The sequence below is a fragment of the Pieris brassicae genome, chromosome 10 (assembly GCF_905147105.1).
Source record: "Pieris brassicae chromosome 10, ilPieBrab1.1, whole genome shotgun sequence".
NCBI classification, from domain to species: domain Eukaryota; kingdom Metazoa; phylum Arthropoda; class Insecta; order Lepidoptera; family Pieridae; genus Pieris; species Pieris brassicae.
Window position 1 is genome coordinate 2,608,568 of NC_059674.1, and position 27,235 is coordinate 2,635,802.

At 38.0% G+C, this 27,235-nt stretch overlaps 5 protein-coding genes across 8 annotated transcripts; 2 read left to right on the forward strand and 3 right to left on the reverse strand.

The window, feature by feature from the left end:
• Positions 1-1,320: 1,320 nt before the first annotated feature.
• Positions 1,321-3,484, forward strand: LOC123715402 (anaphase-promoting complex subunit 10). The gene is made up of 3 exons (XM_045670393.1): positions 1,321-1,532; positions 1,617-1,853; positions 1,935-3,484. Exons 1-3 carry the CDS (start codon positions 1,436-1,438, stop codon positions 2,144-2,146), a joined length of 546 nt encoding a protein of 181 aa, XP_045526349.1. The 5' UTR covers positions 1,321-1,435; the 3' UTR covers positions 2,147-3,484.
• Positions 2,229-5,900, reverse strand: LOC123715401 (translation initiation factor eIF-2B subunit epsilon). The gene is made up of 10 exons (XM_045670392.1): positions 5,668-5,900; positions 5,469-5,593; positions 5,204-5,395; positions 4,847-5,030; positions 4,301-4,545; positions 4,057-4,176; positions 3,643-3,953; positions 3,200-3,382; positions 2,661-2,941; positions 2,229-2,438 (listed from the first exon to the last, which is right to left on the reverse strand). Exons 1-10 carry the CDS (start codon positions 5,758-5,760, stop codon positions 2,229-2,231), a joined length of 1,944 nt encoding a protein of 647 aa, XP_045526348.1. The 5' UTR covers positions 5,761-5,900.
• Positions 5,901-6,507: 607 nt separating this feature from the next.
• LOC123714897 (Bardet-Biedl syndrome 7 protein homolog) lies at positions 6,508-26,471 on the forward strand. 3 transcript variants are annotated; one of them, XM_045669548.1, is made up of 15 exons: positions 6,508-6,739; positions 7,383-7,509; positions 8,094-8,208; positions 9,446-9,575; positions 11,063-11,256; positions 18,212-18,392; positions 18,859-19,034; positions 20,258-20,375; positions 22,211-22,351; positions 22,708-22,931; positions 23,429-23,587; positions 24,697-24,806; positions 25,627-25,729; positions 25,797-25,918; positions 26,289-26,471. In XM_045669548.1, exons 1-15 carry the CDS (start codon positions 6,638-6,640, stop codon positions 26,423-26,425), a joined length of 2,139 nt encoding a protein of 712 aa, XP_045525504.1. In that variant the 5' UTR covers positions 6,508-6,637; the 3' UTR covers positions 26,426-26,471. The 3 variants fall into 3 exon arrangements, with proteins under 3 accessions (XP_045525504.1, XP_045525505.1, XP_045525506.1); XM_045669549.1 differs by having other exon boundaries at positions 25,856-25,918; positions 26,289-26,403; XM_045669550.1 differs by lacking the exons at positions 6,508-6,739; positions 7,383-7,509 and adding an exon at positions 7,859-7,964.
• On the reverse strand, positions 12,870-17,063 carry LOC123714899. 2 transcript variants are annotated; one of them, XM_045669552.1, is made up of 3 exons: positions 15,304-17,063; positions 15,003-15,228; positions 12,870-14,928 (listed from the first exon to the last, which is right to left on the reverse strand). In XM_045669552.1, the coding sequence occupies exons 1-2, from the start codon at positions 16,852-16,854 to the stop codon at positions 15,178-15,180; spliced, it is 1,602 nt and encodes a 533-aa protein (XP_045525508.1). In that variant the 5' UTR covers positions 16,855-17,063; the 3' UTR covers positions 12,870-14,928; positions 15,003-15,177. The 2 variants fall into 2 exon arrangements, with proteins under 2 accessions (XP_045525508.1, XP_045525507.1); XM_045669551.1 differs by having other exon boundaries at positions 15,003-17,063.
• On the reverse strand, positions 26,466-27,157 carry LOC123714900 (probable 28S ribosomal protein S6, mitochondrial). Its single transcript, XM_045669554.1, has one exon. It carries the CDS (start codon positions 26,995-26,997, stop codon positions 26,545-26,547), a length of 453 nt encoding a protein of 150 aa, XP_045525510.1. The 5' UTR covers positions 26,998-27,157; the 3' UTR covers positions 26,466-26,544.
• Positions 27,158-27,235: the final 78 nt, after the last annotated feature.

Here is a 27,235-nt window from a genome sequence, read left to right on the forward strand (position 1 = left end):
TCCATTCACTCTTATTTCTTTTGTGCTTACACGTGCCCAAGTATTAAAATCAAGGCACATTAACTCAGTCGTAGACTGGTAACAATATATGCATTTAATCCGTAAATTTACTGTTATAGAAAGGAATATATCTGCAGATACATTTCCAATCAGTCAGATAAATTAAACTCATGAATCCCGTACTACCAAACGTTGCTAAGGTCCCGACAAACGCAGTTAATTGTTCAATTTGTTTCTTGTTCAACATTTTTACGTAAATAATTTAATCATTAAATATTACAATTAGTTATTTATGTACCTCTAATTTTGACGTAGACATAAACAATACTGGGCAAAAAAAACTTTATGCTTGTCTCTAGGTAAGCATCTAGGCATGTTTAAGGCGACACAGATTAATTAAATTGGGTCTAGTCTATGGCAGAGTCTTTATTAAACCAAATTTGTAATGTATAAAAATATCGTAATTGTGAAAATTACGCCGAATATAATAAGTGAATAAAGAAAAAACAATACAAAATAACTATAAACTAAAATATACCTTTATACAAATGCAAAAAAAAGAATATAACTGTCTGATACAGAATTTAAATCTCTGATTACTAGCTTAAATAATTTTTGACTGAATATTTTATTTTATCTGCGCGAAAATTTATAGACGATAATAATTACGCATTACTCTGTTTATTGATCAATTGAGAATAAACTTGCACTGTTAATAGCATTTTCATATTTTAGTAAAAATTCCCTCGCTTGGTCTAATGGCTTGATCGCATGCGCCAACGAAACCATCGGTCAATTATTTCATGGCCTATGTAACCACTAATTATAAAGTTATCAATTTGTCAACCCGTTCCCATTGTTTTTCTAATAAAACTAAATGATCTGGGTAGCTATGGGTCAATTTTACCAATTATATGTGTTTTATTCCCACGAAACTACGCGTTAAATGAAAGATTGCGTAGTTATAGATTATAAAGATAAATGTCTGTATTTTTTTAATAAAAACTAAAATGTAAGATAGTGTAGTTAATAGCCAAAAGCTATGTCAATATCCATAATACCAGTAATTTTTAACAGCATATATTGCTCTTACTTGATGTCTCTCTCATATCAAAAATCGATAGTATCAATAATAATGTTTAATGATAAAAACTACCGACTCTGCAATTTCCAATGTTTCTTCAAACATTTTAAAAATGCCGCTTAAACGCATCAAACCACAGATAAATCACGCAGTTTTAAAAAGTGAAATAGACAACAGCGAGGATTTCCTATATTTGACTTTGATAGTAGCAGTTTATTGACAGAAATCAACGATCTATTGCGGTAGCCTGTGGCGGTTGTTTAATAAATAATAATAAATGATACTGATAACAAAATTAAATATTAGAAAAAAGAATTCAGTATATTAAATCAACTGAGAAAATAATTTACAATGACATCGGAAAAGGACCCTTTGGTTAGCGAAAGATCCGGAACAGTACGTGAAGTAGGAAATAATGCTATTTGGAGTCTATCCTCCTGCAAACCTGGTAAGTATCTAGTCATGTGTTTTTTGTTAATTAGCATTAACACTAACAACACTTTTAAAGATATATATTGTTTTGTATTTATAGGTTTTGGTATTGATCAATTAAGAGATGATTGCATGGACACCTATTGGCAATCTGATGGTCAATTACCACATTTAGTAAACATTCAATTTCAACGGAAAACCATGGTATCACACATTTATATCTATACAGACTATAAACTTGATGAAAGTTACACACCAAGTAGAATTTCCATTCGCGCTGGAACACATTTTAATGATCTACAGGAAATTGAAGTGATAGAATTAATAGAACCTAGTGGTAAATATGTTATATTTTATGCATGCTGTGGGTTTTGTTACTGATACCACATGATATCTGATATCTATTTATGTTTTCCAGGTTGGGAAATGATTCCTATTAAAGATCTAGATGATAGCCCAATACGGACTTATATGATACAAATAGCGATTCTAAGTAATCACCAAAATGGACGTGATACTCACATGAGACAAATAAAGATTCATTCTCCATGTGAGCCAACAAATTTAGACATTTCTAAGTTCAGCAAATTTACTACTGTACAGTGCCAGCAATATGCCACAATAAGATGATAACTGGGCAATTAAATTATTTAAACTTAAAACATGTACATCAATTTATTTACAACATAATAATATAAATAAACATTTTTCATTACTCAGATTCATCGCTTTCTTCACTAGCTTGATTGAGCCACTCAAAGAACTTAACAAGTGATGTTTGATTTACAATTTCACTTTCCTCCTCTTTCAAATCCTCATACCATTCTAATAAAGAATCTTCATCTATAACATCTGCATTATAGAGCAAATGTATAACTTGACCTGCTTTATCATTAAGCCATTCATTTTTAATGCAGCTGTCCTGTAATAAAATATAGCTTATAACCAGTATTTTAATGATAAATAACAATGACATTTGAACTTCTATTTTTTATTTAGTTATATAAAAATGTGGAGAATAAAAATACTAAATTATAGAGATTCTTAGCTCCCATTCAAACAGGTATCAAATTGAAAGACTTAGAAAATTAACTGTTAAGTAGAAGAAAAGTAACTGTTAAATTAACTATTATTTATTATTTACCTCAACAGCTCGTAGACAGTCCATTGTTGATGATTTTGTCTTAATATAGTTAGATAAAACAGGATGGAAAAACTTCAATATATCTTTCACTGTGACAAGAACATTCTTGCTGTCCACCAGAATAGGCAAACTGAGTAATGCTCTCACAACAAAGAAATTGACTTCATTTAATTGAATATTGTAAGCATATCTTGAGGAGTTGATTTCTAATATGAGGTAATCACACTTTAATTTCTCTTCATAACCTCTTGCTAAACTGTCAATCACCTCTTGAAGGAAAACTAGAAAATAAAATTTGTTTTAGTATACAATTATAACAAGTGACTGTTCAACAAAAAGCATTTGTATCAATTATAAAATACCTTAAATAGTAATTCTAACTTCAATATTAAGTTTTTGTAACAGAGAATGTTTGCACTAATCATCAGTACATGACATCATTAGGGTTCTATTTGAGGTAAGTGCCCAAACCATACTTGAAATTAATGGCTAGCTTGCTTGCTGGTTACTTTTTGGAATTGTAACAAATAGAAACTTACTGTTTATATCATCAGGAACTGGTGAATTACGTAATGAGGATTCAGCACTAGAGTCTGATGAATAACATGATTCACTATCACTCCACTGTTTCTCAAAACCAACAAACTCCTCATCCCCATCACCAGATGATTCATTTTCCCACTCTGTTCCACTTTCAGATGTAGATTTAGATAATGTTTTTTCTGCAATATAGAAAATGAAGCAACATATAACATAATGAAAAAATGTTTTGGTAATGTTTTATGTACCTGACCAGAGTTTAATTAAATATTATGTATATGGATTGTTATCTCTCATTAAGAATTTATTAATTCCCTTACATAAGAATACAAATATTTCTAAACTAAGCTAGCTTTACATTATACAATAAGAGATCAAATATTATAATGCTTCTAAGGAATTTATAGAGCTAACAACTCAAAAAGTATACAAAATTTGTTACCATTTTTGTCATTAAGTGACTTTTCAATTATGTTTCCCTTTAATTTTGAATCAGTATTTACTTTTGCTCCACAAGCAATTATTACACCCTCGAGAATGCAATTATCTTCTATAATGCAGCCATCATCAATAAAACTATTTATAATTTTACAATTATCCTTTACAACAACATTATTCATAATATGACTTCCTTGTAGTGTAACATTTTTTCCAATAAGACTTTTATCACCAATTATACTTTTACGTAGTGATGACATGTCACTTATATGGGATTCTGATCCAATTATAACATCCTCAATGAGTGAACAAGACCTAAAAATAAAAATTACTTACTCATAAAAATATCACATTTTTTCAAATTTTGTTAATGTGTCTTAAATCCATCAAATATTTTACTAAGTTAAAAAAATACTACCTGCTGAGCACAGAATTTGTTTTAATATAATTGTGCTTGCCCATAAAGATATAACTATTCTGGTAAAAGGATCCAGTTTCAATAGATAATGGATGAACCCAACGGTGAAGTACATCCAAGCTGAAAAATAAATAAATATTCATTTTTTTAACATACTGTTTGCAGGCAAAAATTATTTTAAGCCACAATTAATCTAGTTGCACAAATCAAAGGCTATTTTGCAATAAATTTGAATTAAACAAACCATATAATATGATAAGTTTTCCAATTTGTTACAGCTGCTGCATATTGATTTCCCTTCAATAAAGTGTAATATAAAGAGCTGGCTAGAATATCTTCATTTATAAGAATTCCATGTATAAAATCATTTCTGTTTTGGAAATCAAAATTATCAGAAAAAAGTGGAGGAACTGAAGGTGAACAGAGGGCAATATTTGCGTCAAGTAGATTATGATGCAATTTTACTTCTGAATGATGCAATACACTCTCCTGAAACAATCATTTATTTAATTAATAAACAAAAATTTAAAACAATATATTTTGAATATCTTATGTCAAAATTAATATATTAGTCCTAACTAAGTCTGAATTCCATTATTTCCGTATTATCCATAAGGGAAGATCAGTCAGCCCATATTCATCAAACCTAAATGTTAATCTGTTTCTTTTTATCACAGTGTAATAACCTATAAATATAATATAATAAAGGACAAAACATGAAGCAAGCAAAGGATAATCAGAAAGCATTTTTCATGTACACTCACCATAGTTGAAAACTGTCAGTACTTACCAAAGGTAAAGATAATGTATTATCCCTACATTTTATTTTATACTTCTGATACAGCAAAATTTTGTTAGTATTACCATCAGCTGCCACAAAAATAGGATTATTATTACTTATAAGAGGATGATCCCATGCAACTTCTTTATAGACTAATGTCATTGCTGCACCTTTATCTTTTTTACAGGTTTGTCTGAAATATTAAATTACTCTATAAGTTAGTTGATCAATCATGTATAAGCCAGTGCAGAGATAGATTCCACCTACAGATAGATAAACAGTCTACCATTAATAATCCAAAAAATAAGAGACTAAAATAATATCTACAAACACAAAAATTTTATTATTTCTTTTCTTAATACTCACTTGTGTTGTTCCAATAATTGAGCGAAGTTAACATTAGTTATAGTATTAACATTTAGTAGTATGAAGTATCCTCTAATAAGACCCGCTGCATCTATTTCCCGCATCACATCACCCATTGTCTGACATGTTTCAGAGGACAATATCTGTACATCTAGTGTAAATGTCCATGGCACTTTTTCTCCCTTACGTTTCCTATTAATATTGAAATTTATTATAATTCGGTATAAACACAAGTTTTTGATTCAGACTATTTTAAGTTACCTACTTGACATATTCTCTAACTTTTGATGGTTCTTGACAAGAGAACAATATAACTTCTCCTACTCCTCCAGCCACAAGCGACTCCAGAACATAATCGATAAGAGGTACCCCAGCTAGAGCTAGTAAACCCTGACAAAATGTTTATTTTTAAGTTAAGTGTCACTGTAAAGTAAACTTAAATTTAAATCAATTAGCGCACTTACTGTAGGTTTATCAGCGCATATGGGATTTAGATTGCTATTAAATGTATCCATTATTACAACAGCTTGAACAACATTTTCTTTATCGCCATCCATTTTCAGTTTGATGAATTCGCAAAAAGATCAGTCAGATATGTGGACTTTTATTTAAGAACTTGTTTGTTTTTTTTTAATTTTTGGTTATGAATGAATTTTGGGAATTGGAAGTTGGAACATTTGTAAATTGTAGCAGTACACAGACTAATCAATCAGACTAGAGTTTTGACTTATTTGACACAAAGCTATTATCACTATAAGAATATTGTTTTGAAATTTTTACTATTTAATATTCAAACCAATATGCTATTAAACTGCTGAAGTGGAATAATTTTAATAAAAAATAATACTATTCTATTGATCAAACTTTTAACAATCTGTATAAATTCATAAGCTTGTATTCAAGAACGAAAATCTAATTTAAATCTAGTTTAATGAGCTGTCAAAGTATTTTTCTCTATTATGTTTGACAGCACTCAAGACGAGATTGTGACTTAGAATTCGTAATACGAATTGTATTATAAATATTATAATATGGACCATAATCTAAAAGCGCATCCACAAAGTATTTGTTTTAATTATATATTTTTTGGGTGAGTAAATAATATCAACGATCTTTTATGTCTACCATAAAGAGAATCAATCAATCAAACCATTCAGTTGAGAATCGAAGTTTGGATTATCGACTACGTGTGCATTGTGCATTTCTCCTAAGGGGAAGAAAATTAAGCAATCTGCTGTGAGCACCTAATGTCAATGTCAAACAGTGTGTTCTTGGAGAGTTTGAAAGTCACGTATGTTGTTAGTTTTCGTAACTATGATACCGGCATCGATTTTCAACAAAAGTATATGTATAAACATTTGAATTTTGTATTAATAGTATTAGTGTTACGAGCAAGACATAACTTATTTTTGATTTAACTACTACTTGCTACAAATGGAATACGATTTGTCACGTATTGATTATACATTATGCGGGATTACATATCCGGAAACATTGAAAGTATTACAAAGTGTAAACGAAAAGGTTCAACAAAAAGTATGTAATTTTCTACTTATTTTTAAAATTCCGAATTCGATTAATGAGACTGTCAAAGTCAAGAGCCGCAAATTGAAATTCACAAAAGAGATTTTTTTTTATGTAATAGGAGGCGGGCAACGGACAGGAGGCTCATCTGAGGTTAAGTAATACCGCTGCCCATGGACACTCACATAGCCAAAAGACTCGCAAGTGCGCGCTAATTAGAAGCTAAATAAAACCTATCAAAGTCCTAAGCTTCTTTAATTTAATGATTATTTATTCGGAGTTGTAATACATTAATTAATAGTGCGGAATTACATTTTCTTCCTATCTCTGGATAAGAAGGAACAAGACTTGGCAAATCTGTATTGTTACAATGTATTTTGACATATAGAAGTCGTAGTTCACGCTGAATTGAGATACAGTTTACGGGGGTATATTCAGAGTACGGGTGGTACTAAGGACGCACGTCAAAAACGTATTGGCTTTTGTGATGAGTCGTACTCAACGCTGTCACGACTGGGAATCTTATACTACGGCTATAATTGATAAAGTAACTCTTAAATTACGGCTTAAGTGAGTAATGAAATAGAAACATTTTCGAGTTTTGCGAAAGCAAATAATATCGAACGCCGATATTAAATCTTTTATGTATTTTTAGTTTGTAGTTGGTGATAAGAACGGAGTTTTGCAGTGTTTAGGAATAAAAGATGAAGAACCGGTGGTTCAATTTAAAACCCTACCAAGCAAGTCTATCACATCAGTTATTGTACATTCGTCATCTTCAGGTAAATCAGGATAATAATTTAATTCAATCATTATTAATTGTAGGAGTCAAGGCTGGTTTGCTCACTCTGGTTTTCTTAGTTTTATAGACGTGGCGATTTACTAAACCGACAGCATCACGCCTCGAGTGTAGAGCCAGACGTAGGCACCCTCTTCAACAAGTGCATTGCATTCATTCCTTATATAGCAATTAGCATTTCAATATTTCGCTTGTTGCACGCGAGTGGTTCAAATAGAGAAAAATAAAACCTCTACTATTTAAAGCACCTGATGACTCAGGAACCGTACAAGAACAGTGTTGGCTTCTTCGTGTGACTCTTATCTAGGTTGCAGTTTCGAAGTTCAACTGACATTTGTAAGGCGAAGGAAATCTTCGTGGAACCGGCCTTAGACTCAAAAGGTCGAGGGCACAGGCATCACGAAACAGATACAGTCTGAGGCCAAATATATCTAAAAGGTTGTAGCGCCACTGGTTCTTTGAATGAATTAACAGTAATTACGTTAAAATAAATACTCAAGTAATGGAGGCCTCTTGAGATACCAGATACTTCACACGTCAAAAAGCAACATTTACTTGTTTTTCTAGGCACAAATGACGATAAAATATATGCCGCATCGGGGAACGAAGTGAAGGGTTATACAAGGAAGGGGAAAGTATTCCTAACAGTTGAGACATTGGTGTCGGAAGTTATAACTTCCATGTAAGTAATTAGATTAGATTTTTAAAGAAACAAATATCCTGTATCATCACTATCACAATCCACATACGGTGTGTATGTATATCACGTATATACCCTCTGATTCACACCACCACACAACACAGCTATATATATATATACACACGTGTAACACTGAAAATGTTTAGAACTGGCCAGTTAGAAACATTGCTAATTAAAACTTTTTTTGAATTTGAATTTTAGAACTCTTTGGTAACCAAATGTAGTATATTGCATCCATTTGTCATTTGTTTTTGTGAATTGGCGGCAAATCTAAAGCTCTTGTTATCTATTGCTATAATAAAAAATAAAAAAAACTCTTGTTACACGTGAAAATGAACCTAACGCGAGAAAATTTTCGGTCAATGATTTATTATGACTTTCGTTGTGGGCTTACTCAACGACAAAGCTATGATTGGCCGCGATTAGCATTTCTTAATGAAGCCCTATATCGTGCCATTATTTACAATTGTTGCTTTAAGGAGTTTAAGCGTGGACGTAGCAATCTTAATGATGATCTGCGTGAGGGACGTCCTTTAACATAAGAGTGACCTATCAGCAGATTTGGGCAAGCTTAGGCATTGGTATGAGTCAAGTTCAAAAATATTACACGAACATTTAGACGTTCAGTTTGTGTTGTGCTAGAAGATGGAAGGACAGTTACTGCAGACTGGTAGGTCAATCGCTGTTTGCCTGTTGTCTTGGAAAAAATCGACAGCAGCGCCCTCGAAGCAGGATCCTTCTTCACTGCGACAATGCTTCAGCGCACTCCGCAAAACGGACTGTTGAATATTTGACTGTGGCAGGTGTCGAGATAATGAGTCACCTAGCACCCTGCGACTTTCACATATTCCCAAGAACTAGTGATAAAATTCGAGGTATTCGCTTTTTGAGTCCTGAAGATGTGGTGAAAGCGTACGAAAATGCCATTGATAGAAGAGACACCTAAGGAAGAATGGACCCATTGCTCTTCTCAGTGATTCCATCGAATGCCAAGATGTGTAGAGAGAAATGGAGATTACTTTGAAAAACAATAATAGTATTGACAACTTTCTACATTAAGCCGTTTTTCATTTTCAAAACATTTTCAGTGTTACCTAGGTATATACGCTATAAAGTATCACTTATTTAAAAACTTATTGGGAGGAATGGGCTTCTTCTGCAGGTCCTATACATTGTACATGTTACATGTCTGGTACATTATATATGTATTTTTTTATAGGTGGATAATTGGTAATGATTTGATTCTATGCAGTGGACGAACAGTTACGTATTGTAAGGACTTAAATCAGCTAACATCGTTCATGTGTGAGGATAGAGTACTCGACGTGGCTGCATTTATGACAGCTAATGTAAGTAGGTAGCAATTTAGTTGGTAGTGTTAAATAAAATAAATAAAATTTGTTTATTTCGGAAAACATGGTTCCATAACTATGTTAGTAATTACAATTTAATAACTTAAATCTAAGGGTTAGTAGGTTTACATAATAGAACACACAAAATGCAGGAATTGGAGAAATTTAAAAACATTAATACCGCTTCAATTGTTCATACCCGAATCATTCCGCATGAAATGGCGGAACAGTGATTGAGGTATGGGCAATCGACTCGGTCCGCGATCATGCGGAGGAAAATGTTACGGCTAGCTCGCACCCTGTTTTACCTTTCTAAAATTCTTATGTAACATACATAATTTTTAATATTAAAAAAATTAATTGTTCACTTAACAAAGTAGGTGCTTCTAGAAAAAATATTGTTAACGAAACACGGTAAGTAAATTTTTAAATTTAATAACTTTACGAATAGTCCCTTAATAATGAAATGACCCTTGTGTGGTGTGGGCCCCACGTTGGGAAACCTTAGCACATGTAATGCTTTCCTACGATATCATTTGTATTGTTTATTATTGTATATCAGATATAGTATACGGCCGTAAACAAAAATCTAATACATCCGAGCCGAGTAAATAATTCACAGTTTCTACTGTGAAACTGGACGTAGATATTAATTTGATTATTTTCAGTATTACGTATTATTTGCATTGGTACATATACATATAACTATCCAATATATAAATCAATAGAGATTTACAAAAAGCCTCTCAGTTATTAATACACATATTCGGTGAAATATATACGTGATTGAGTGAAAACAATTAAATTAATAAAAAATACTTCAATTATTTGCTTTGATGCTTCTTGCATATTGTTACGAAGGCGGGTCGACTGCAATGTTTCTAGATTGTTCCACTACTTAGAGAACTTTTCAGCAGGCTGAAAAATGATTTCTGGCTGTTTCAGTTACCCTAGTTTTCAGGAAGCGGAAAAAAATTTCAGGCACTTTCAGAACTTTTCAGAACATGCAGATTTCAGGCGTTTTCAGGACTAGTTATACCCCTTTGATCCCCTAGTATATACGACAGGCTCCGGCTTCAATCGTATATTGAAAAATGTAACAGCCTTCCGCATGAATCATTTTATACAGTGGAAACCGCGATAAATGGCGTGTATTCGTTTTTTAGTTAATCGCAAAGACACAGAGAGATAAACGCCAAGGACATGTTTTTGTATATAATATAAAAGACATTATCAGGCTCTAGTCTGTTATCTATAACTCAATTATATAACTCTCTTCGATAAGGCAGGTTGCGTATGAAATTTAGTTTTCTCCCGACTTACTTTACAAATGCGACTATCACGAAAAAGTTTTCATAAATAGCGTGGCTAATAGACAAAAGGATTTTTAAAATAAGAACAGTATCACAAACTATGTATTGGAATAGAGTATAGATGATAGAGAGAGGGAAAGATCAATGACAGTTTAATTTTTGACATTTCAGAGCACTCGCATAAGACTTCTTCTCTTAATAGCCAATAAGGGAGCAGCAATTGTTGAAAACGGTAAATTTATCACGAGAGTATATATGAACTCGGGTCCATCTCGTCTTGCAGTCCCACAATCGCAGAGGCCTACTGAAATATGTGCTTTTTATGGAGCTGCTGACGGTTCAATTGGATTGATTTTGTATCATGAGTGAGTCTCCTCAGACAGTGTATTCCTTAGATCCTAGGCAGCCCTGGTCTAGTGTCTTCAGCGTTCGACTCTCGTCATTGAGGGGTTAGGTTCAATTGACTTTCAATATTAATTCTACACAATGTGTTGAATTCAACACCCGCTCGTACGTTGAAGGAAAACATCGCGAGGAAAAAAAAAACGGCGTGTGTCAGGCACAGATGTCTCAATATAGTATTAGAAAAAACAAATGACGACGGAACAGATTAGGTTTAGGTTTAGGTAGGTGGACTCAGTTTCCGCACTTAGACACGTAGTCGGTCCGTTGTGCGTAGAAGCCCTGGCTAATTTAGCCAGCCCAACTCCTTCCAGAAGCACAGAAGTCTCCCGGGCACTTCACAGGCTTCGCGGAGCGACCTCACTGTTCCGAGGATTTTTGTACGTTGATTAGCCACAGCCTCGCATTCCAGGACTACGTGGGTGACTGATTCCTCTGCGCTGAAACAGCCTCTGCACAAGGGGCTGTCTGTTGCGCCTAGGACGAAAAGATGTTTGTTAAGGAGACAATGGCCCGTGATTGTCCCTATGATTGTTTTGAGATTGGTTCTGTTCAGGTTTAGAAGTCGCTTAGTAAGTTGCGGGTTCACAGCCGGCAGAGCTATTTTGGACTGTTTGCAATCTACACTTCGCGACCATCGTTGATTCTGGAGTACAGTGGATCTCTGGCGAATCCAGGTTCGAACTAGCGAGAAGGGCAAGGGGAGAAGCGGATGCGGGCCAGCAGGTATCATACCAGAGCCTCTTCTCGCAAGCTCGTCGGCTGCGTCGTTGCCGAGAGAGCCACTGTGTCCCTTAATCCACTGTAAGGTAACTCTATTTGTTAGAGCTATTGCCTCCAGTGCCTCGTGACACTCCAGTATTAGTTTGCTGTTTGTGTTTTCGTTACCGAGCGCCATCAGCACGGATGCACTGTCCGATATGAGCTTAATGTGAAAGTCGTTGACTCCCATCCGCTGTACGGCTCTGGCTGCTTCGGTTAGAGCGACACATTCACATTGGAAGATTGTGCTTTGTGTGCCCAGAGGTAGGTGTATGTTGATGTTGAGATCAAAGGAGAAAATACCAGCGCCTGAGCCACACCCTGTTTTTGAGCCATCAGTGTATATACGTAGCTCATTCAGGGGCGACTGATCTTGCTCCTCTTCTCTCAGTTGTATAAGATATTTCTTGTTGAATATTAATTGATTTGTGATTCTGTCACATGGCGCAGCTATAAGAGGTTGGTACTCTATTGCCCTGTTGAGAATCACTGTGTGTGAACTATAGTGGTTTTTTCCCCATAGGTCCAATACCATAAGCCTGATGGCCGCAAGTGCCGCCTCCTGCTGTATGTGTAGGTCTAGAGGTAAGATTTGCAGGGCTATCTCCATTGCTGCGGTCGGAGTTGTTCTCATACAACCGCTAGCAGCGGACAAGGCAAGCCTTTGGAAGCGTCCCAGTTTCGTGATCGCCATTTGAAGTTCAGATCTTGGCCACCAAACCAGGGCTCCATAGGCCAGCATTGGCCTGATTATGGCAGTGTATAGCCATAATGTTATTTTAGGCGATAAGCCCCATTTCACGCCTAGCATCTTTTTGCATTGATAGAAGGCGATCGTTGCTTTGCTCAGTTTGTGTTCTAGGTGTTTGTTCCAGAGCAGTTTACTGTCCAGAATCACACCCAGGTACTTTATTTCATTTTTGAGTTTGAGTTGTGTGTTGAAGAGTTTTGGAAGCCTGTGTGGTCCCAGAACCCTCCGGTTTGTAAAGAGTATTAGCTCTGTTTTTGATGGGTTGACAGATAGCTCGTGCTTGATGCACCATCTCTCAATTACTTTGAAAGCCCTTCCCATGAGATCGCATAGGGTACTTTCAAAGCTTCCCGATATCAAGATAGCTATGTCGTCCGCATAACCCACTGTGTAGAGGTTGCCAGCGTTGAGTTCTGTGATGAGCTCGTTAACTACAAGGTTCCACAGTAGCGGCGATAAGACACCACCTTGCGGGCAGCCTCTGCTGACAATGCCCCGTGTCGTGGAATTAACAGTGAACTGTATAGCTCGTTGTTTTAGCATGTTGTTTATCCACTCTATCAGGGTTGATGATACTCCACATGTAACGAGTGCTCTGGTAATGCTCGTGAAGTTTGTTTTGTCAAAAGCGCCTTCGATGTCAATAAATGCACCAAGGGTTGACTGTTTTAACTTCAGGGAGTCGCCAATGCGAGACACAACGTTGTGGAGTGATGAATCCGTTGACTTGCCTGGGCTGTAGGCATGCTGATTTGGGTGCAGGAATTTGGATAGCGATACCTGGCTACGTATTTCCAGATCTCCAAGCCTCTCCATTGTTTTTAACAGGAAAGATGTGAGGCTTATGGGTCTGAAGGATTTTGCCTGGGTATAGTCCTCTCTGCCTGGTTTTGGGATGAATATTATTTTCACTTCCCTCCATTTCAAGGGTATGTAGCGGTGGGCTATACATGCTCGGAAGATTGAGACAAGATAGTCCACCAAAAGGTTTCTACTCCATCTTAGTAGGCCTGGGAAGATGCCATCCAGGCCAGCCGCTTTGAATGGTAGGAAGGAGTTGATTGCCCATGTTACTTTTTCATTTGTGATTATTTTGTGAGCTACATTCCAGTCTGAGTCGGTGGTGGCACTTTCTGAGTAGGGTTGCCATGCTTGGTCGTTGGCAATTATGCAGCCTGGAAAGTGTGTTTCCATCAGTAGTTCACATGTTTCTGCATCGGTTTTTGTAAATGATTTATCAGGTTTTTTAAGACAACCAATTGAGTGATAAGGCTCACTAGAGAGGCATGATTTCACTCTGGTTGCCTGGTTGTTGCTTTCAATGCTGGTGCAGAAGTGTCTCCAGCACTCTTGCTTCCTAGAGCGTAAAAGTTTTTTGAATCGTCTTCTCGCGATTGTGTACTTGTCCCAGTCGGCAGGTAAACGGGTATTTCCTGCTCTATTGAACAGCTTCCTGACCTTCTTTCGGTGTCTCTCCAGTTCGGGGCACCACCAGTTATGTCTACTCCCCCACCTAGGCATGGTAAGGGGACACGACCGTTCAAAGCTGGTCTGGAGTAGGGACGTTAGGTTATTTACATGTTTGTCTATGTCTTGTACATCAATGGTGGTTGGTATTGTTAGTTTGCTTACCTCTGAGTCGATTATATTGTAAAATTTTACTGAATCAGTTCTCCGAGGTATGCGTCGTGGTTGTGGTTTAGGTAGCTCCCCTTTGATTGTAAAGCGGATCCACCTGTGATCTGAGCATGATAGCTCTCTGGAGACATGCCAATCCTGTATGTGATCTGACAGACCAGAGGTCACCATTGTTAGATCGATTATGGTTTGCGAGCGTGCGTTGATAAAGGTTGGTTCAGAGCCGCTGTTTGCTAAGATAAGATTATTGCTAAGAATGAAGTTAAGCATATTCTCACCTCGAGCGTTGGTATTTGCATTACCCCATAGCGTGTGGTGCGCGTTGGAGTCTGCTGCGATTATAAGCTCCAGTTTCTCCCTCTCACAGTAGTCAGCCAGAAGGCCGAGTTCTGGAGTGGGCACGTCCTCGTCACCCGGTAGGTAGGCGGACGCCAGGACGATGTCTGGATGTGCGTCCCTAGGTAACCTAATGGTTGTAAGGTCCCTTGAACACAGTTCGTTAATTAGGTATGCTGGTACATGTTTAGGTATGATAATGCAGGTTCTTGGGTTACTTACTGAGGTATCCAGCAAAAGTTTACCACCGGTGTTACCCAGGCCGCATACCTTGCCATTCCTGATCCACGGCTCCTGGATCGCGGCAATGGTCTTCGGGTTGGTCTCCAGCAGTCTGCGTAGTGAAGCCGACGCTGTTTGGCTGTGCTGGAGGTTGGTCTGGATAAGGTCAGTCCGGTTAGGGGGAGGAGCGCAAACAGCTGTCGCTGAATTCACTCCCCCCTGTCTCCTGAAAGAACTCGTCATCCGAGGTTAGTTGCACCGGTGAGGGTGGTTGTTGAGCTGTCTCCATGGGGACGTTTACCTCGGCAACCGCGGCTATCTCCGTCGTTGACGAGGGCGGCTTTGGCCCCGAGGATCCCGTCCCCGATGTACTGGCAGTAGTTACTGTGGCGGCAGCTACCACTGAGGGTTCATCCTTTTCCAGAATTCGGATATAGATGTTCCCCATCAGATAGTAGATGCGACGTTCGTGAGCCTTGATCTTTGAGATCTCATATTCCGGAACACGAAGGAACAAAGATACGCCTGTCGGGTCCTGTGTTCTACGTTCGTGAGTCAGGGTCCAAGATCTGATGTTTAGGTGGCGGTTTTGCCTGGTGATCAGTTTCCGTAAAGTTTCCGTGCTACCAGTGAACCCTGGAACATGCAGTAAGCACGGCACCTTCTTCGGAATGTCTGACTGAGGCCGTACCACCAGTTTGGTGTCCGGTATCGGATTATTGATGACATCACATGCTCCGGTAAGCCATCCCAGCGTGTAGGTATCCTCGCACCAAGTTTTGAGGACACCATCTGAGAAGTGGGCTCTTCCCCGGAATCTGATGTCGTTGGGTTCAGTTGCTAGGGTAGCTTCAAGATCCGCCATGAGCTCATCTTGGATTTTACCCTCGATTTGTAGGCGGATGTTATCTGCCTGTTCTTGTGTCATGTCTATAAAGGGCTCAGTCATCACGGCAACACAAAGCTCGTTGGCTTTGTAGGATGCTGCCGCTTCCGCGTAACTGGCCGAGGTCCCTGACTCCAGCCGGAGTTTGTTAGGTTTAACCCTTTTACTCTCCCCAGTCGGTGTCACGGTTTCCTCTGGCCGATCGCGTTTCTGGCCCTTTGTTTGTTGTTTGGTTTGGTTTGGGTTTTTGGTTTGGTACCCCCCTCTAGGTCCTTTACCGCACCTAGAGCCAATAGGCTTGAGCGCGGCAGAGGACCCAGTCGGCTTCGGTGCCCTTTTCCCGCGTCCTGCAGTTGTGGTAACCGCGGGGGCAGTTCCAGGGTTCTCAGGTATCCTCTGAGAGCCGGTAATCAGCTGTTGCTGTTCCGTCGCTCTTTTGGCCTTCCTGAGCCGTCGCCTTTTTGAGGAGCTTAGGACCATCCTGGGAGTCGATTCCTGAATCGCTGATTTCAGGGCCGACATGTCCATGGTCGAGGTTTGTGCACTGGACGTGCTCATCGTCGCAGCCTCGGTCTTCCGCATCGATCTTGCTTCGGATGCCCCCCCTATGGACGCAGACATTGCTGTATCATCCTTCGGAGTTGCTATCTTCTGCTCGACCGACGCAGTCAGCCTGGCCGCAACAGTGGACGCATCCTTGTGTGGTGGTGTATGAGATACCATTGGAGTGGGCACGGTTAAGGGTGCATCCCGGTTTGGCGCTTCCTCAGCCGCTGCCCTCTCCTTTGGTGCCTCGGACGCTGCCCTATTGGGTGCATCCGTTTGCGAGATAGGGGCATCAGAGTATCGTGTCACTGGTGACTTGCACCTCAACACGTCCTGCGACGCAACCCTGTTTATGTTAGTTTTAGGCGCATCTGTGGATGCAGCCTTTTGTTGGTTTGTGTGTTTTGTCTCTCTATCCATGTGGTGGTATGAAAAAGATTCACCGTCGGAGCTCTCCACCCGCCACGGAGCCCTCAAGTCGGGGACGTCCCTTGCTCAGCAAGCGACGTCAGAGCTACTCCTTCGGTATAGAGTCAGCGTGTAGAGGGGCAGGCGCGCCCGCACGCCGCAAGAGAGTACGGAGCTGTTCGCATCCCGAGACGATGACGCAAACTCACCCCGAGTCCCGTGCCACGCCGCCGCCCCCCCCACCCACACCCCGACTCTCGCTTGGTAGCCCTCTTACGGGATACCACAGCCGGTTGACCGTGGTCAGCTAATCCACGGCCTCCCGTGTGAGGGGAAATCCAGACCAAAGAGGTGTGTTGTGTGCAGCGCACAACTGTACCGGCGCACTACTCCACTCAACCTCCAGGACTCCTTCATCCCCCCGTACGGGTCCCCGCGCACGGCACAAACACGCGGGAGGTCATTTACTGTCCACCGTCCTTTTATTTTGGACGATGAACTCGCAAGGACATGACCTCTACATCCCTGCAAAAGTTCGCTTGGTGGTTTTAGTTACGTCTAATACATAGGGTATTAGACCAAAAACAGGGTTGGCAACCTCGGGAAGGTTAGTCCACCAAACTTGCCTTGGGGATCACAGCGACCTGCGCTACCCCCAAGACCACGCCTCCCTACCCATCAGAAGGATGTGGTAGGGTGGGTTTGCACCTATGCTACCATGCTAAAGCGAGCATGTCGTGCTGGAAACCGACAACACGACAACCGACGGAACAGATACAGAAATTGTTTATACCTGAAAGGTTGTAACGCCTTTATTTGGTTCAAAAATGGGAAAGACCGTATCTGAGGGGAAACCGCTTCTTTCTTCCTTTTTAGTAGCTACGTACCAATATATGGAGAGCAGTGTTGGCTAAGCGTTTTCAGCGTGCGCCTTTCATCCCTGAGGTCGTAACTTCGATCCCCGGCTGTTTTTGGACTTTTAATCTGCACATTAAACATCGCTCGAACGCTGAAGGGAAACATCGTGAGGAAACCGACACCCAAAAAGTCGCCGGTGTGTCAGGCACAGGAGGCTGATCACCTACTTGCCTATTATATTGAAAAATAATCATGAGATTCAGAAACCTGAGGCCCGGACCTAAAGAGGTCCTTTGCTACCATAGCGTATATATACAGTTTGCTTTTACGGATTAAAAACTTAAGGGCTGAATGATGTATGAACAATTTGTTTTATTTTTCTATCATAAAATCTTTTCTCAGTCTTCAATAAATAAATATATAAAAAATCTCGAATTAGTCAAGCCGTGTTTGAGTTTTGCGTTTAACAAATGATATTTGCTTTATTTTTAATGAAATATTAAACCTACAGTTCTAATTTAATAAGCAAATGCTTAGTCGACGGCCAAGGATTGGGATCTGTTGTGTGCGTTGGCTGGTTCCGTAATTATAGGGGGACCCATCTCGTAGTGGGTCGTCATGACGGCTCAATACAGTTATACCTAACTAATTTGGAAAATTACGAGGAAAAGTTACAGCTCAAGTACACCTACGTATGTATTTATCACTTAGTTGATCAAAAGCTTAACAACATTAATAGAGTAACGCCGTCTCGTAAAGGTGTGGTCTCAGTCTGCATCTTCTACTGCTTTTACCATAAAGAGTGTTCAGAGGAGTTCGAATGAACCTGCAATTGGGTTTCGTCATCGGATGTCGAGGCAGAATACGAAATTCCTCCCGTATCACCTCGATGTCTGATGTTTTTAAGGCAGTTTTTGCCGCGCACCACCACTGAACCGAACCAATTCGACTTAGGGTCCTTCAATGAAAGAGCGTGCCAAATCTTAAAAGGCCGGTAACACACTCGGGAGCACTCTAGCATTACAAGTGACCAGGGGCGCTTTATCCCTTAACATCAGATGAGCCTCGTGCCCGTTTGCCTATTACATAAAAAAAAATTAAAATAGAGATCGAGAAAAGATTGCAGAATTTTTTTTCTAAGTTAGAAATTTATTTTAGTTCTGTGGTGAACCGATTACATCCGTTTGCGGTGGTTTTATTGGCTCTGATGAACCAGAAATACTGGCCTCTACATTCTCTGGCAGGATTTTTGGCTTGAGACCTCGCAGTTTGCAGTCGGCAGCAGTTGTAAATGTTCCTGCCGATGCGCTTGCGTCGCGTAGGGCGAAACTAGAGTAAGTTTATTCTTACTTATTTAATATATTTTAAGATTTTCTTTCTTTCTCTTCTTTTTCTCAAGAAAAACTCACTGTGCACATTTGCGTCTGTCTTATTGATAATTTTCTTAGTAGTTTGTTTAAACCGAAACACTTTAAAGTGAAACTTCTTTATCGGCGTTGGAAAAAAAATACCGTCACATTTTTCGGTTACGCGATACCGATTGATTTGAAGATATTCGAAGCCATTAATAACAAACATTTATATTAACAATAACAATGACAGTAACAATTCTATTACAATTAATGAAATTCTGTAATAATCTTAGTAGTAATAAGGTAAAATGAAATAATTGTATTATTTGTATTTCATGTCTATGACAATAAAAGCCTTTTGTTAATTTTATCTAATTTAACTTTATTTAACCAATTTCTGTAACGTTGCATATAGTAGATCATTTCTAGAAAAATAAAGTCATAAATATATAATAATAGTTTCACTTCTTACGTGTGTACACTAGTACACGCACATATTTTTTGAAGTGAAACTTCTTTAGAATCGTTGTGATTTCAAACCGGATGCAACGAAAAAACGACAGGTAAGAGACACAAATACAAAAATGTGTAGGATGAAGCCAGGGGAAAGAATGAGACAGAAATATACATACAATTTGTATATTATCGGTCTCTCCTCTTTGTGCCATACTTCGTAGCGTCCCCACTCCCGTCTTCTAAGCATAGTCGCCTGTAATTTGTGAGCCAGAGCGAGAGAGCAGATGTCAGTGTGTATGTATATTGCACACTGTTTAATACGTGCTTGTATTTGAGCATTTAACGTGTGTAGTGCATGTGAAAACTACGTGAGCTTACTGTACACTGTATGCGGCTGCGTATTACAGCGTTTTAGTAAGATAGCGTGGTGTGTTATTTTTTTAATTAAAAGTTTTATCCTACTTTTAGACATTGAAAAACGTCCAATTTACATATTATTAATAATAAAAACATTGTTTTTGAAGGTTTCACTTCTAACACGTGTGAATTGCACACATGTTTTTTTTTTTAAATTAAATTTATGAATCAGGCTCTTCACAATAGGTTCAAGTCTCGGAATATATATTTTATTATTATTAATTAACGTAAATATTTAATGAGACCGCTAAGTTCCAAGATTAGTTACAAAGTAACTTTCGTTACCTAACTACTAAAAGATTGGTACATAGACGTTTTGATAATTATTTTAGAAATGAAATAACTCGCTTAGAGAAGCAAACAGCAAATGAAAGGGATAAATACCAGAAAAGCACAAGATCACTACAGACCGGTCTGTCTATGCCACCATTGTTGGACATTCAACATGAAGTAAGTATTCACAAATAGCAGTGCCAGGGACTATATGGAGCCAGACAATATTAGTATGTGTCTTTGTTGACGTGACGACGCTGTGTGAAATAAACTGTAACAGAGGGTTTCACTAGCGCAATCAGTTAGCCCTTTCCTACTGGAAGGGTTATGGTGTGTCATGTTGTCTCTTAGGGTGCGTCCACATCTGGCGAATATACTGCAAGGCAATGGTTTGGTGCGTCTCTTTAGCGCAACTCATGCAAGCCTCGTATAAGGCGTGCGCGCAGCGCGCACTCTATTCTCGCGCTTACAGTTCAGTACTGGCTCAGTACTTTCGAAGATGTCGGACGACACTAGTGTATTTTAACATAATTGCTGCATTATTAGCTAATATAACTGATAAAGAGGAAAAAAGAGACAACGGCGTTGGTGGCAAAATCCTATTTTTAAAAGAAAACAGAATAGCCATCCAGGTGTTGAAAAGCCATCAATTAAGCGGACACTATGTAATTTTTTTTTTAAATTGTCACCGAATGATATCAAAATCTACTAGAGATGGTTAGTTTCAAGATTGCTAAAAAGGAAACGCATTTTAGGCTACCAATTTCAGTTGAAAATAAATTAAATTTGACATTACGATTCTTGGCCACTGGAGATTCCTACACAAGCTTGCAGTAGTTAATTAAGCGTAAACAATCTCCTCCGTCCACTCCATGACAACACATACTTAGGCTCCAGTAATCCTGAAACGAACTGAGCGGGTAAGTTAGGGGCTTGAGGCGCGGGCGGAAGGAAGACGCAAGCCACTAGCGCGCCGCCCGCGTGCTGATCGCGTACTGCGCTGAGGTTGCGAGCGGACTGCGCGTGGGCATCGCACGAACAAAAATGCACGCGCGCATCTCGCAAACGCCTCGCGAGCTGCTCATTCGCGGCATAATCGCCAGATGTGGACGCACCCTTAGGGTCCTTTAAGAAAAGAGCGGCGGTATCACTTAACAGCAAATTATCTTCAAATAAAAAAATGTTTATTATGGAATATAAGATACAGGTATCACTTATTCCACATCATTAAATTTGAACAGTTAGACATCCCTAGGATGAGTAGGGATGAAGTGCAAAGAAGACAGAGGGTGTAGGCCGAGAGAAAAAGCCGGCGTATAAAACTCTTGGTACTCTTTTAAAATAGCATATAGAATACAAAAAAGTCTTGCCCGTTTGACAATGTCAGATGAAAAACGCACGGGTGTCAGAAAAGGCTGGTTACCTTAGTTAGGTAAAATCTTACCTTTAAGAATGAAAAAAATAATCAATGGCGCTACAACCTTTTTTAGGTCTAGGCCTCAGATTTCCGTATCCGTTTCATGATCATTTGTTATTCTAATAGGCACCTAGATCAGTCTTCTGTGCCTGACGCACGTGTTCGACTTTTTGGGTCTAAGGCATGCCGGTTTCCTCACGATGTTTTCCTTCACTGTTCGTGTAAATGTCAAATGTGCACATAGAAAGTCCTTCGGTGGAAAGGCCGGGGATCGAACCTTCGACCGCAGGGATGAGAGCCGCGCTGAAGCCAGGGGGGAGGGTTAACAGAAGCCTTATCTGCTGTGAAATGATGCAACTGGTAGACATTTGCATTGTCAAAAGGCAAGTGCAATGGCCAATGCCTGCATTTTAAGAATTGGTACCTTCTTTTCTTGAAGGTCCTTCAAACGTCAAAATGCCTTGGAGACTGACATTCGGTGGTCAGTTAGCGCTGTTAGGTCTAGGATTCAATATCCAGTGACACAATTGTTTCCAATTATATAACGAATCAATGAGCGTATGCTGTATGGAGACTAATAAAACTATAATATCAGTTAACAGGAGCAAATAAAAATGGTTGGATAGAAGCGAGAATAACATCAGCCATGCCTCTTGACATGTTATTTATTTATTGTAATAACAAATTGGTCATACAAACTGACACGGCGGCTGTGCTCAGTCTCTGCCCACCACAGGTTAGATAAACTATTGAATATTATCTGTACTCTACTATACTCCTGCATTACTTACAACTGCGTCAAAAGTTATGTGTACATTTTCTTCAGACTAATGAGATATGTTATTATATATAATCACTCGGTTTAATACTTAAAATGCCTTTGATTTGAAGTAATAATAGTGTATATTGCACAAGCGTATATAGTTTTTAAACGATGTCTCAAATCAATCTTGTGTTAATTGTCACAGTCGAACATTCTTTATAAAAAAAACCTATAAAAATAAAAAAGTGTTTATTTATTTCACAACTTAAAACATATGACGACAAGCGAATCGTACGCTGTAACTTTTCAAGTTCAATATTAATTTCTAGGATCAAGAATCAGATCTGTTAGCCACTATAAGATGCCAGGCCGGTACTAGGCGGTTATGGATAGGTTTGCGAAATATAGAAACCATTCTCCTTGAAAGCACTAAAGTGCTGGTTTATGTTCTACCAGCGGGAGCACCGAGGGTAGCTAGACTAATAAAATTTAACTTAGCAATTCTACCCTACTATTCTAAACATGAAGAAATCGATGTTAACGAATCAAAAAGGTAGGTTTTAACGATAAGTTCCGTTAAGATGGATATCTAATTAATAATAATCACACACTAAAGAATGATGTAAGCACAACAAAAAGCTTAGTGTTCAAGGTGAGACGCCTGTAACTCTATAAAGCGCAAATTCGACCCCGCGTGGAGAACTGTTCTCGCCACTGGTAGGGGGGGGGGAGCTCCCCAATACCAGCTCCTTCCGTTTGACTGTATTCAACGCAGTACGACGTATTCGAGTAGAATCGTCAACGACCAGTCACTTTCTTTTTTGCAGCTGTGGACCTCTCTGCATCTTCTACCGCATTTACCATGGAGAGTGTTCAGAGGAATTGTTCGGACTAATACCTGGCAGCCGAGTTTCTTTATCGGATAGAAATAGCGTTACCAATCCTTACGTTTTTGTAAGGTCTTTCAATATCCAGCGCTGTTGGGCACGTAGGATCGCGCCTTAAAAAACCTCATTATGATGGTTTGTAAATAAATGAAGATAATTTCAGATGTCTATGTGAGTTACGAGTGCTTGGTACATTCTCTGTGGTTGAAGTTACCTCATGGCTCAATGAAGCTCTACCAGGTGAATTGCCTAAGCCTGCCAGCTATGTGAATTTCGTTCGTTCGCATACACTTATGGGGACTTATCTGTTTTGTCAGTATCAGTGAGTATTAATTAATACTAATATTATAAAGGCTTTACTTGTTTGAACGTTATATTAACATAAAAACACACTAGTTCAATTTTTTTTGCTTTAAATGACTTATTAATATTATTTTATATCAGATACTCATGATTTTATGTTATAGAAAAGATATAACATGTGTGAAAATAACATTAGAACTTTCCTTCCATTACAAACGATTAGCCCGCAATATCTTAGAACATCATGTATATATCGCAGCCAGCTAGCTTAGCCGTTCAATTAACAGCCAAGCCGGTAAACTTAACGGTGCGGTTTAACTCGCGGCCTGAATGATATTCAGCCATAGACAGGCAAATGACTTGGATCCATGAGGTTTCATTACTAGCCTAGCCTGTTGGCTAATAATTTTAATTTAATTCCACTTTCTGCCACTCTCAAACTCGAAACGAAACTCTTCTAACTGTCAATATGGCTTCGGTAAACCACAACTTTGATAATGTTTCCTAAAGTTTCATGAAAAACGATAAGTGTAGTGATAAAAATGTGAATTTTACTTAAGCAATTAAATTTTCAAGAAAATATTTTTTATCGTCGTGTTTCATCTATTTTATTTATGCCAAATAATGACTGTTACGCCAGCCAGTTTATCAAATGTAACAAACGCTACGGCTGAATATCTTTTAGGCCGTTAGTTGAACGACGCCGTTTAGTTAAAAAGCTAGGCTGTTAATTGAACGACTAATTAAGTTGGCTGCGACATATATATACACTGTAAATACATGATTATGATGTGTTTAGAAAATAACAATAGGTAATAGCAAATACATTAACACCGCTAGGTTTCTAAAACGATTCGGCGAAAAGATTATTATGGCGCAGCTAGTAAATACAACGGCTTTAAATAATATTTTATTATATAGTGGGCGATGCAGTCTAATTAATAATTATTTGGCGTAATTTTATGTTCTAAAGAAATATGACAAAACAGTGTGGTGTCAAATGATTTGCTGTTTCTGAGAAAATTGATTAATGGAATAAGCCTCTCTGGCTTTCAAACAAATTTTGAGGTTAGAGATTCACAACTATATAACAGTACAGGATATATTAAGTTTCTATTATGTTCACAGACGTGGCTCTGCAATATTCAAATCAGATAACATATCAACAATAGCAGACTTGAAGGACATAATTTCAAACTTAACTATAAAAAAAGGATTAAAAGTTGATATAACTTATGGTATGTCATTAACATTATAATGTTCCATCACGATGTGAAACCGGACGCCCACTGAAGTATCTCCGGTCTAATTCGACTTAGGGATATAGCATTGGTAACCGCTCCCCGACAAAAAAGGCTCGTAGGAGGCCCCGATACATATTAACGGATCCGAACGATCCAATGACAAATTAAAAAGCCGCCCGCGCGGCCAATAATAATATCAGATTAGAGTGAAAATCCGCCTTCATCAGCGAAGGCGAGGACCTTTACTACGTACTTCGCTCACTCCAGTGAGCTTCCGTCCTGACCTTCAGGAAATTGACCACTCCGCGACGGCCCAAGCCGAGGTTCGAGTCTTACAGGAGACGCCCTTGCGCTAGTCGCGGGATAAACGCCAATTCAGGCCGAGCTACTCTCGCTAAAACAGCCCTAAGGCCCTTAAGGTCAACAGCGAGATTACATTTAAAAAAAATTGCGTACCATTTTCTAAAAGACCGGCTTTGCACTTGCGAGCCTTCTAATAGTGTGTGTCCAGTGGTAATACTTAACATTAAGTAAGTATCCTACCCATTTGCCCTTATTCTTTAAAAAATATTGAACAAAATTTCGTTTTATTCAACTAAATATCACACGGTCATTCATGGGATTAAAACTGAAAAAATAATTTTATTATAAAGTTGATTTCTCGCGTCTTGAACTAAGAACAATCAACAAAACAATGTTGTTTAAATTATATTTATAAAATCAGTTTATGGTTATTATACCTACCGATAGGTTAAGAAATCGTGACAGGTATTTATATGTAATGTAACTTATCTATGTTTGTTCCTTTTTATAGATATTCCTGATAACTGCTGTGCACTGGCTTTTGAAAATTTAACTAATGAATTTCAAATACAATACAAATGGAAAAATGAGTCAAAATTAAAAAACTGTTTAAGGTGGGTTACTTATTTAAAAATACCACTTAAAAATAACAGGATTAAAGAATCATATTTTGCATTTCAGTGCTCTAGATTTAGATACTAATTTGATAAATAGTGAAGGTAAATTACAACTTTGTACAGATTATTTGAGAGTTTGGGAACTGCCAGAAAACTTGAATGAAACATGTTTTGATCAATTAACATGTAAGTATTTTTGTTCATATGGATGGTTATGAGCTATCTATTTGTGTGTTTATACAGTAATTTTTGAGTTTATTACAAATAGAGTAGAGGATTTAGTTTCAATAAGTTATGATAAAAAACCTGTGAGATTTTTGACAAGTCTAGGATTCTAAGTTTATGTTTCAAAACACCTACATATTTAAAATTTACATTAGCCCTAGCCCAGTAAATTAAGAAAGATATAACTCCATAACATATTTTGCTTTCCAATATTAATAATCAGCAAAGCAATGTTTCTTATCATTTAGTGAATATATTTTGTTTAATAATATTATGTAGATAAAGTATAGAAATATAACAGGACTCTATGAAAATGACGTATAATTTTTAGCTGAAATAGAAAAATGGTATACAAATTGGAAGAAATTATCACATGGGCAGCCTGACAGCCAAATCCTAGCCGAACTTCATGAATCCTTAGAGAATGGGAGAATAGAAGAAGTGAAAAATATACTTACATTGCACTGAAATCTGTTCAGGTGTATCAGTGGAGAAATGAAATAAATAATGAATGCTTAAATGTTTATTTCATTACTTATAATTCCTAATAATAACTACATACAATTATGGACTATGTGTCTAAATATTTACTTTTGGAAAGGATAGTAATCCAACCCTGAGTTATAAGAGAATTTGTGTCTAAATCGATTCACTTGTGACTTTCCCATTTTGATCATTTCTTGAACTTCTTTGCGATATGCTGGCGGCAATAATTCCGTTTCCAACGTACATGCATGCTCCGACTCCTCATTCACTTTGAAAACACGTTGTCTGACTACATCTACATCCCGACTATACTCTTCTTTCAAATCAGAAACCACTGTGGTTGCGGTATCAATTTTAAAAACAAAAAAATTTGCTTCTTTATGCACCAGACCATGAGCACTTGTTTTGTACGGCAGTGGTCGATATCCTAAATTTTCAATTTTTCTTATAATACCACCTCTATCAAATATTCCGTTAGATATTCTCATAAGAGCATTTTTAAGTTCAACTTTGGGCATAGCCCGTATTATCATAGCCATTTCGTAACTAGGCATTTCTTTTCTAGTCTTTTCCAATAGTTATTTCGGAAGCACTCAAACAGCAGGGAATAAAAATAAATATACAGCTGATTTTTATAGGTTATTTATAACAATCAAAATATTAGATATGACTTCCGATTTCGGATAGTGATGCACGATCCAATAAATCTAAACATTGCATAGTGACGTTTTTTCTATCGATAATATTTACTGCAAAAAACAAAACATAATATTTCCTTAATAAAATAGTCGT

What these genes read in the sequence shown, in the direction of transcription:
- LOC123715402 (XM_045670393.1), top strand. Translation starts at nt 1,436, where the DNA reads ATGACATCGGAAAAGGACCCTTTGGTTAGCGAAAGATCCGGAACAGTA. An exon ending in TCTATCCTCCTGCAAACCTG is followed by an intron (nt 1,533 to 1,616) that starts GTAAGTATCTAG and finishes TTGTATTTATAG; the next exon opens with GTTTTGGTATTGATCAATTA. An exon ending in AGAATTAATAGAACCTAGTG is followed by an intron (nt 1,854 to 1,934) that starts GTAAATATGTTA and finishes TATGTTTTCCAG; the next exon opens with GTTGGGAAATGATTCCTATT.
- LOC123715401 (XM_045670392.1), bottom strand. Translation starts at nt 5,760, where the DNA reads ATGGATGGCGATAAAGAAAATGTTGTTCAAGCTGTTGTAATAATGGAT. An exon ending in TATGCGCTGATAAACCTACA is followed by an intron (nt 5,594 to 5,667) that starts GTAAGTGCGCTA and finishes ACATTTTGTCAG; the next exon opens with GGTTTACTAGCTCTAGCTGG. An exon ending in ACTGTCTACGAGCTGTTGAG is followed by an intron (nt 2,439 to 2,660) that starts GTAAATAATAAA and finishes ATTTTATTACAG; the next exon opens with GACAGCTGCATTAAAAATGA.
- LOC123714897 (XM_045669548.1), top strand. Translation starts at nt 6,638, where the DNA reads ATGGAATACGATTTGTCACGTATTGATTATACATTATGCGGGATTACA. An exon ending in ACGAAAAGGTTCAACAAAAA is followed by an intron (nt 6,740 to 7,382) that starts GTATGTAATTTT and finishes ATGTATTTTTAG; the next exon opens with TTTGTAGTTGGTGATAAGAA. An exon ending in AAAAGTTGATATAACTTATG is followed by an intron (nt 24,807 to 25,626) that starts GTATGTCATTAA and finishes TCCTTTTTATAG; the next exon opens with ATATTCCTGATAACTGCTGT.
- LOC123714899 (XM_045669551.1), bottom strand. Translation starts at nt 16,854, where the DNA reads ATGGATAGAGAGACAAAACACACAAACCAACAAAAGGCTGCATCCACA.
- LOC123714900 (XM_045669554.1), bottom strand. Translation starts at nt 26,997, where the DNA reads ATGCCTAGTTACGAAATGGCTATGATAATACGGGCTATGCCCAAAGTT.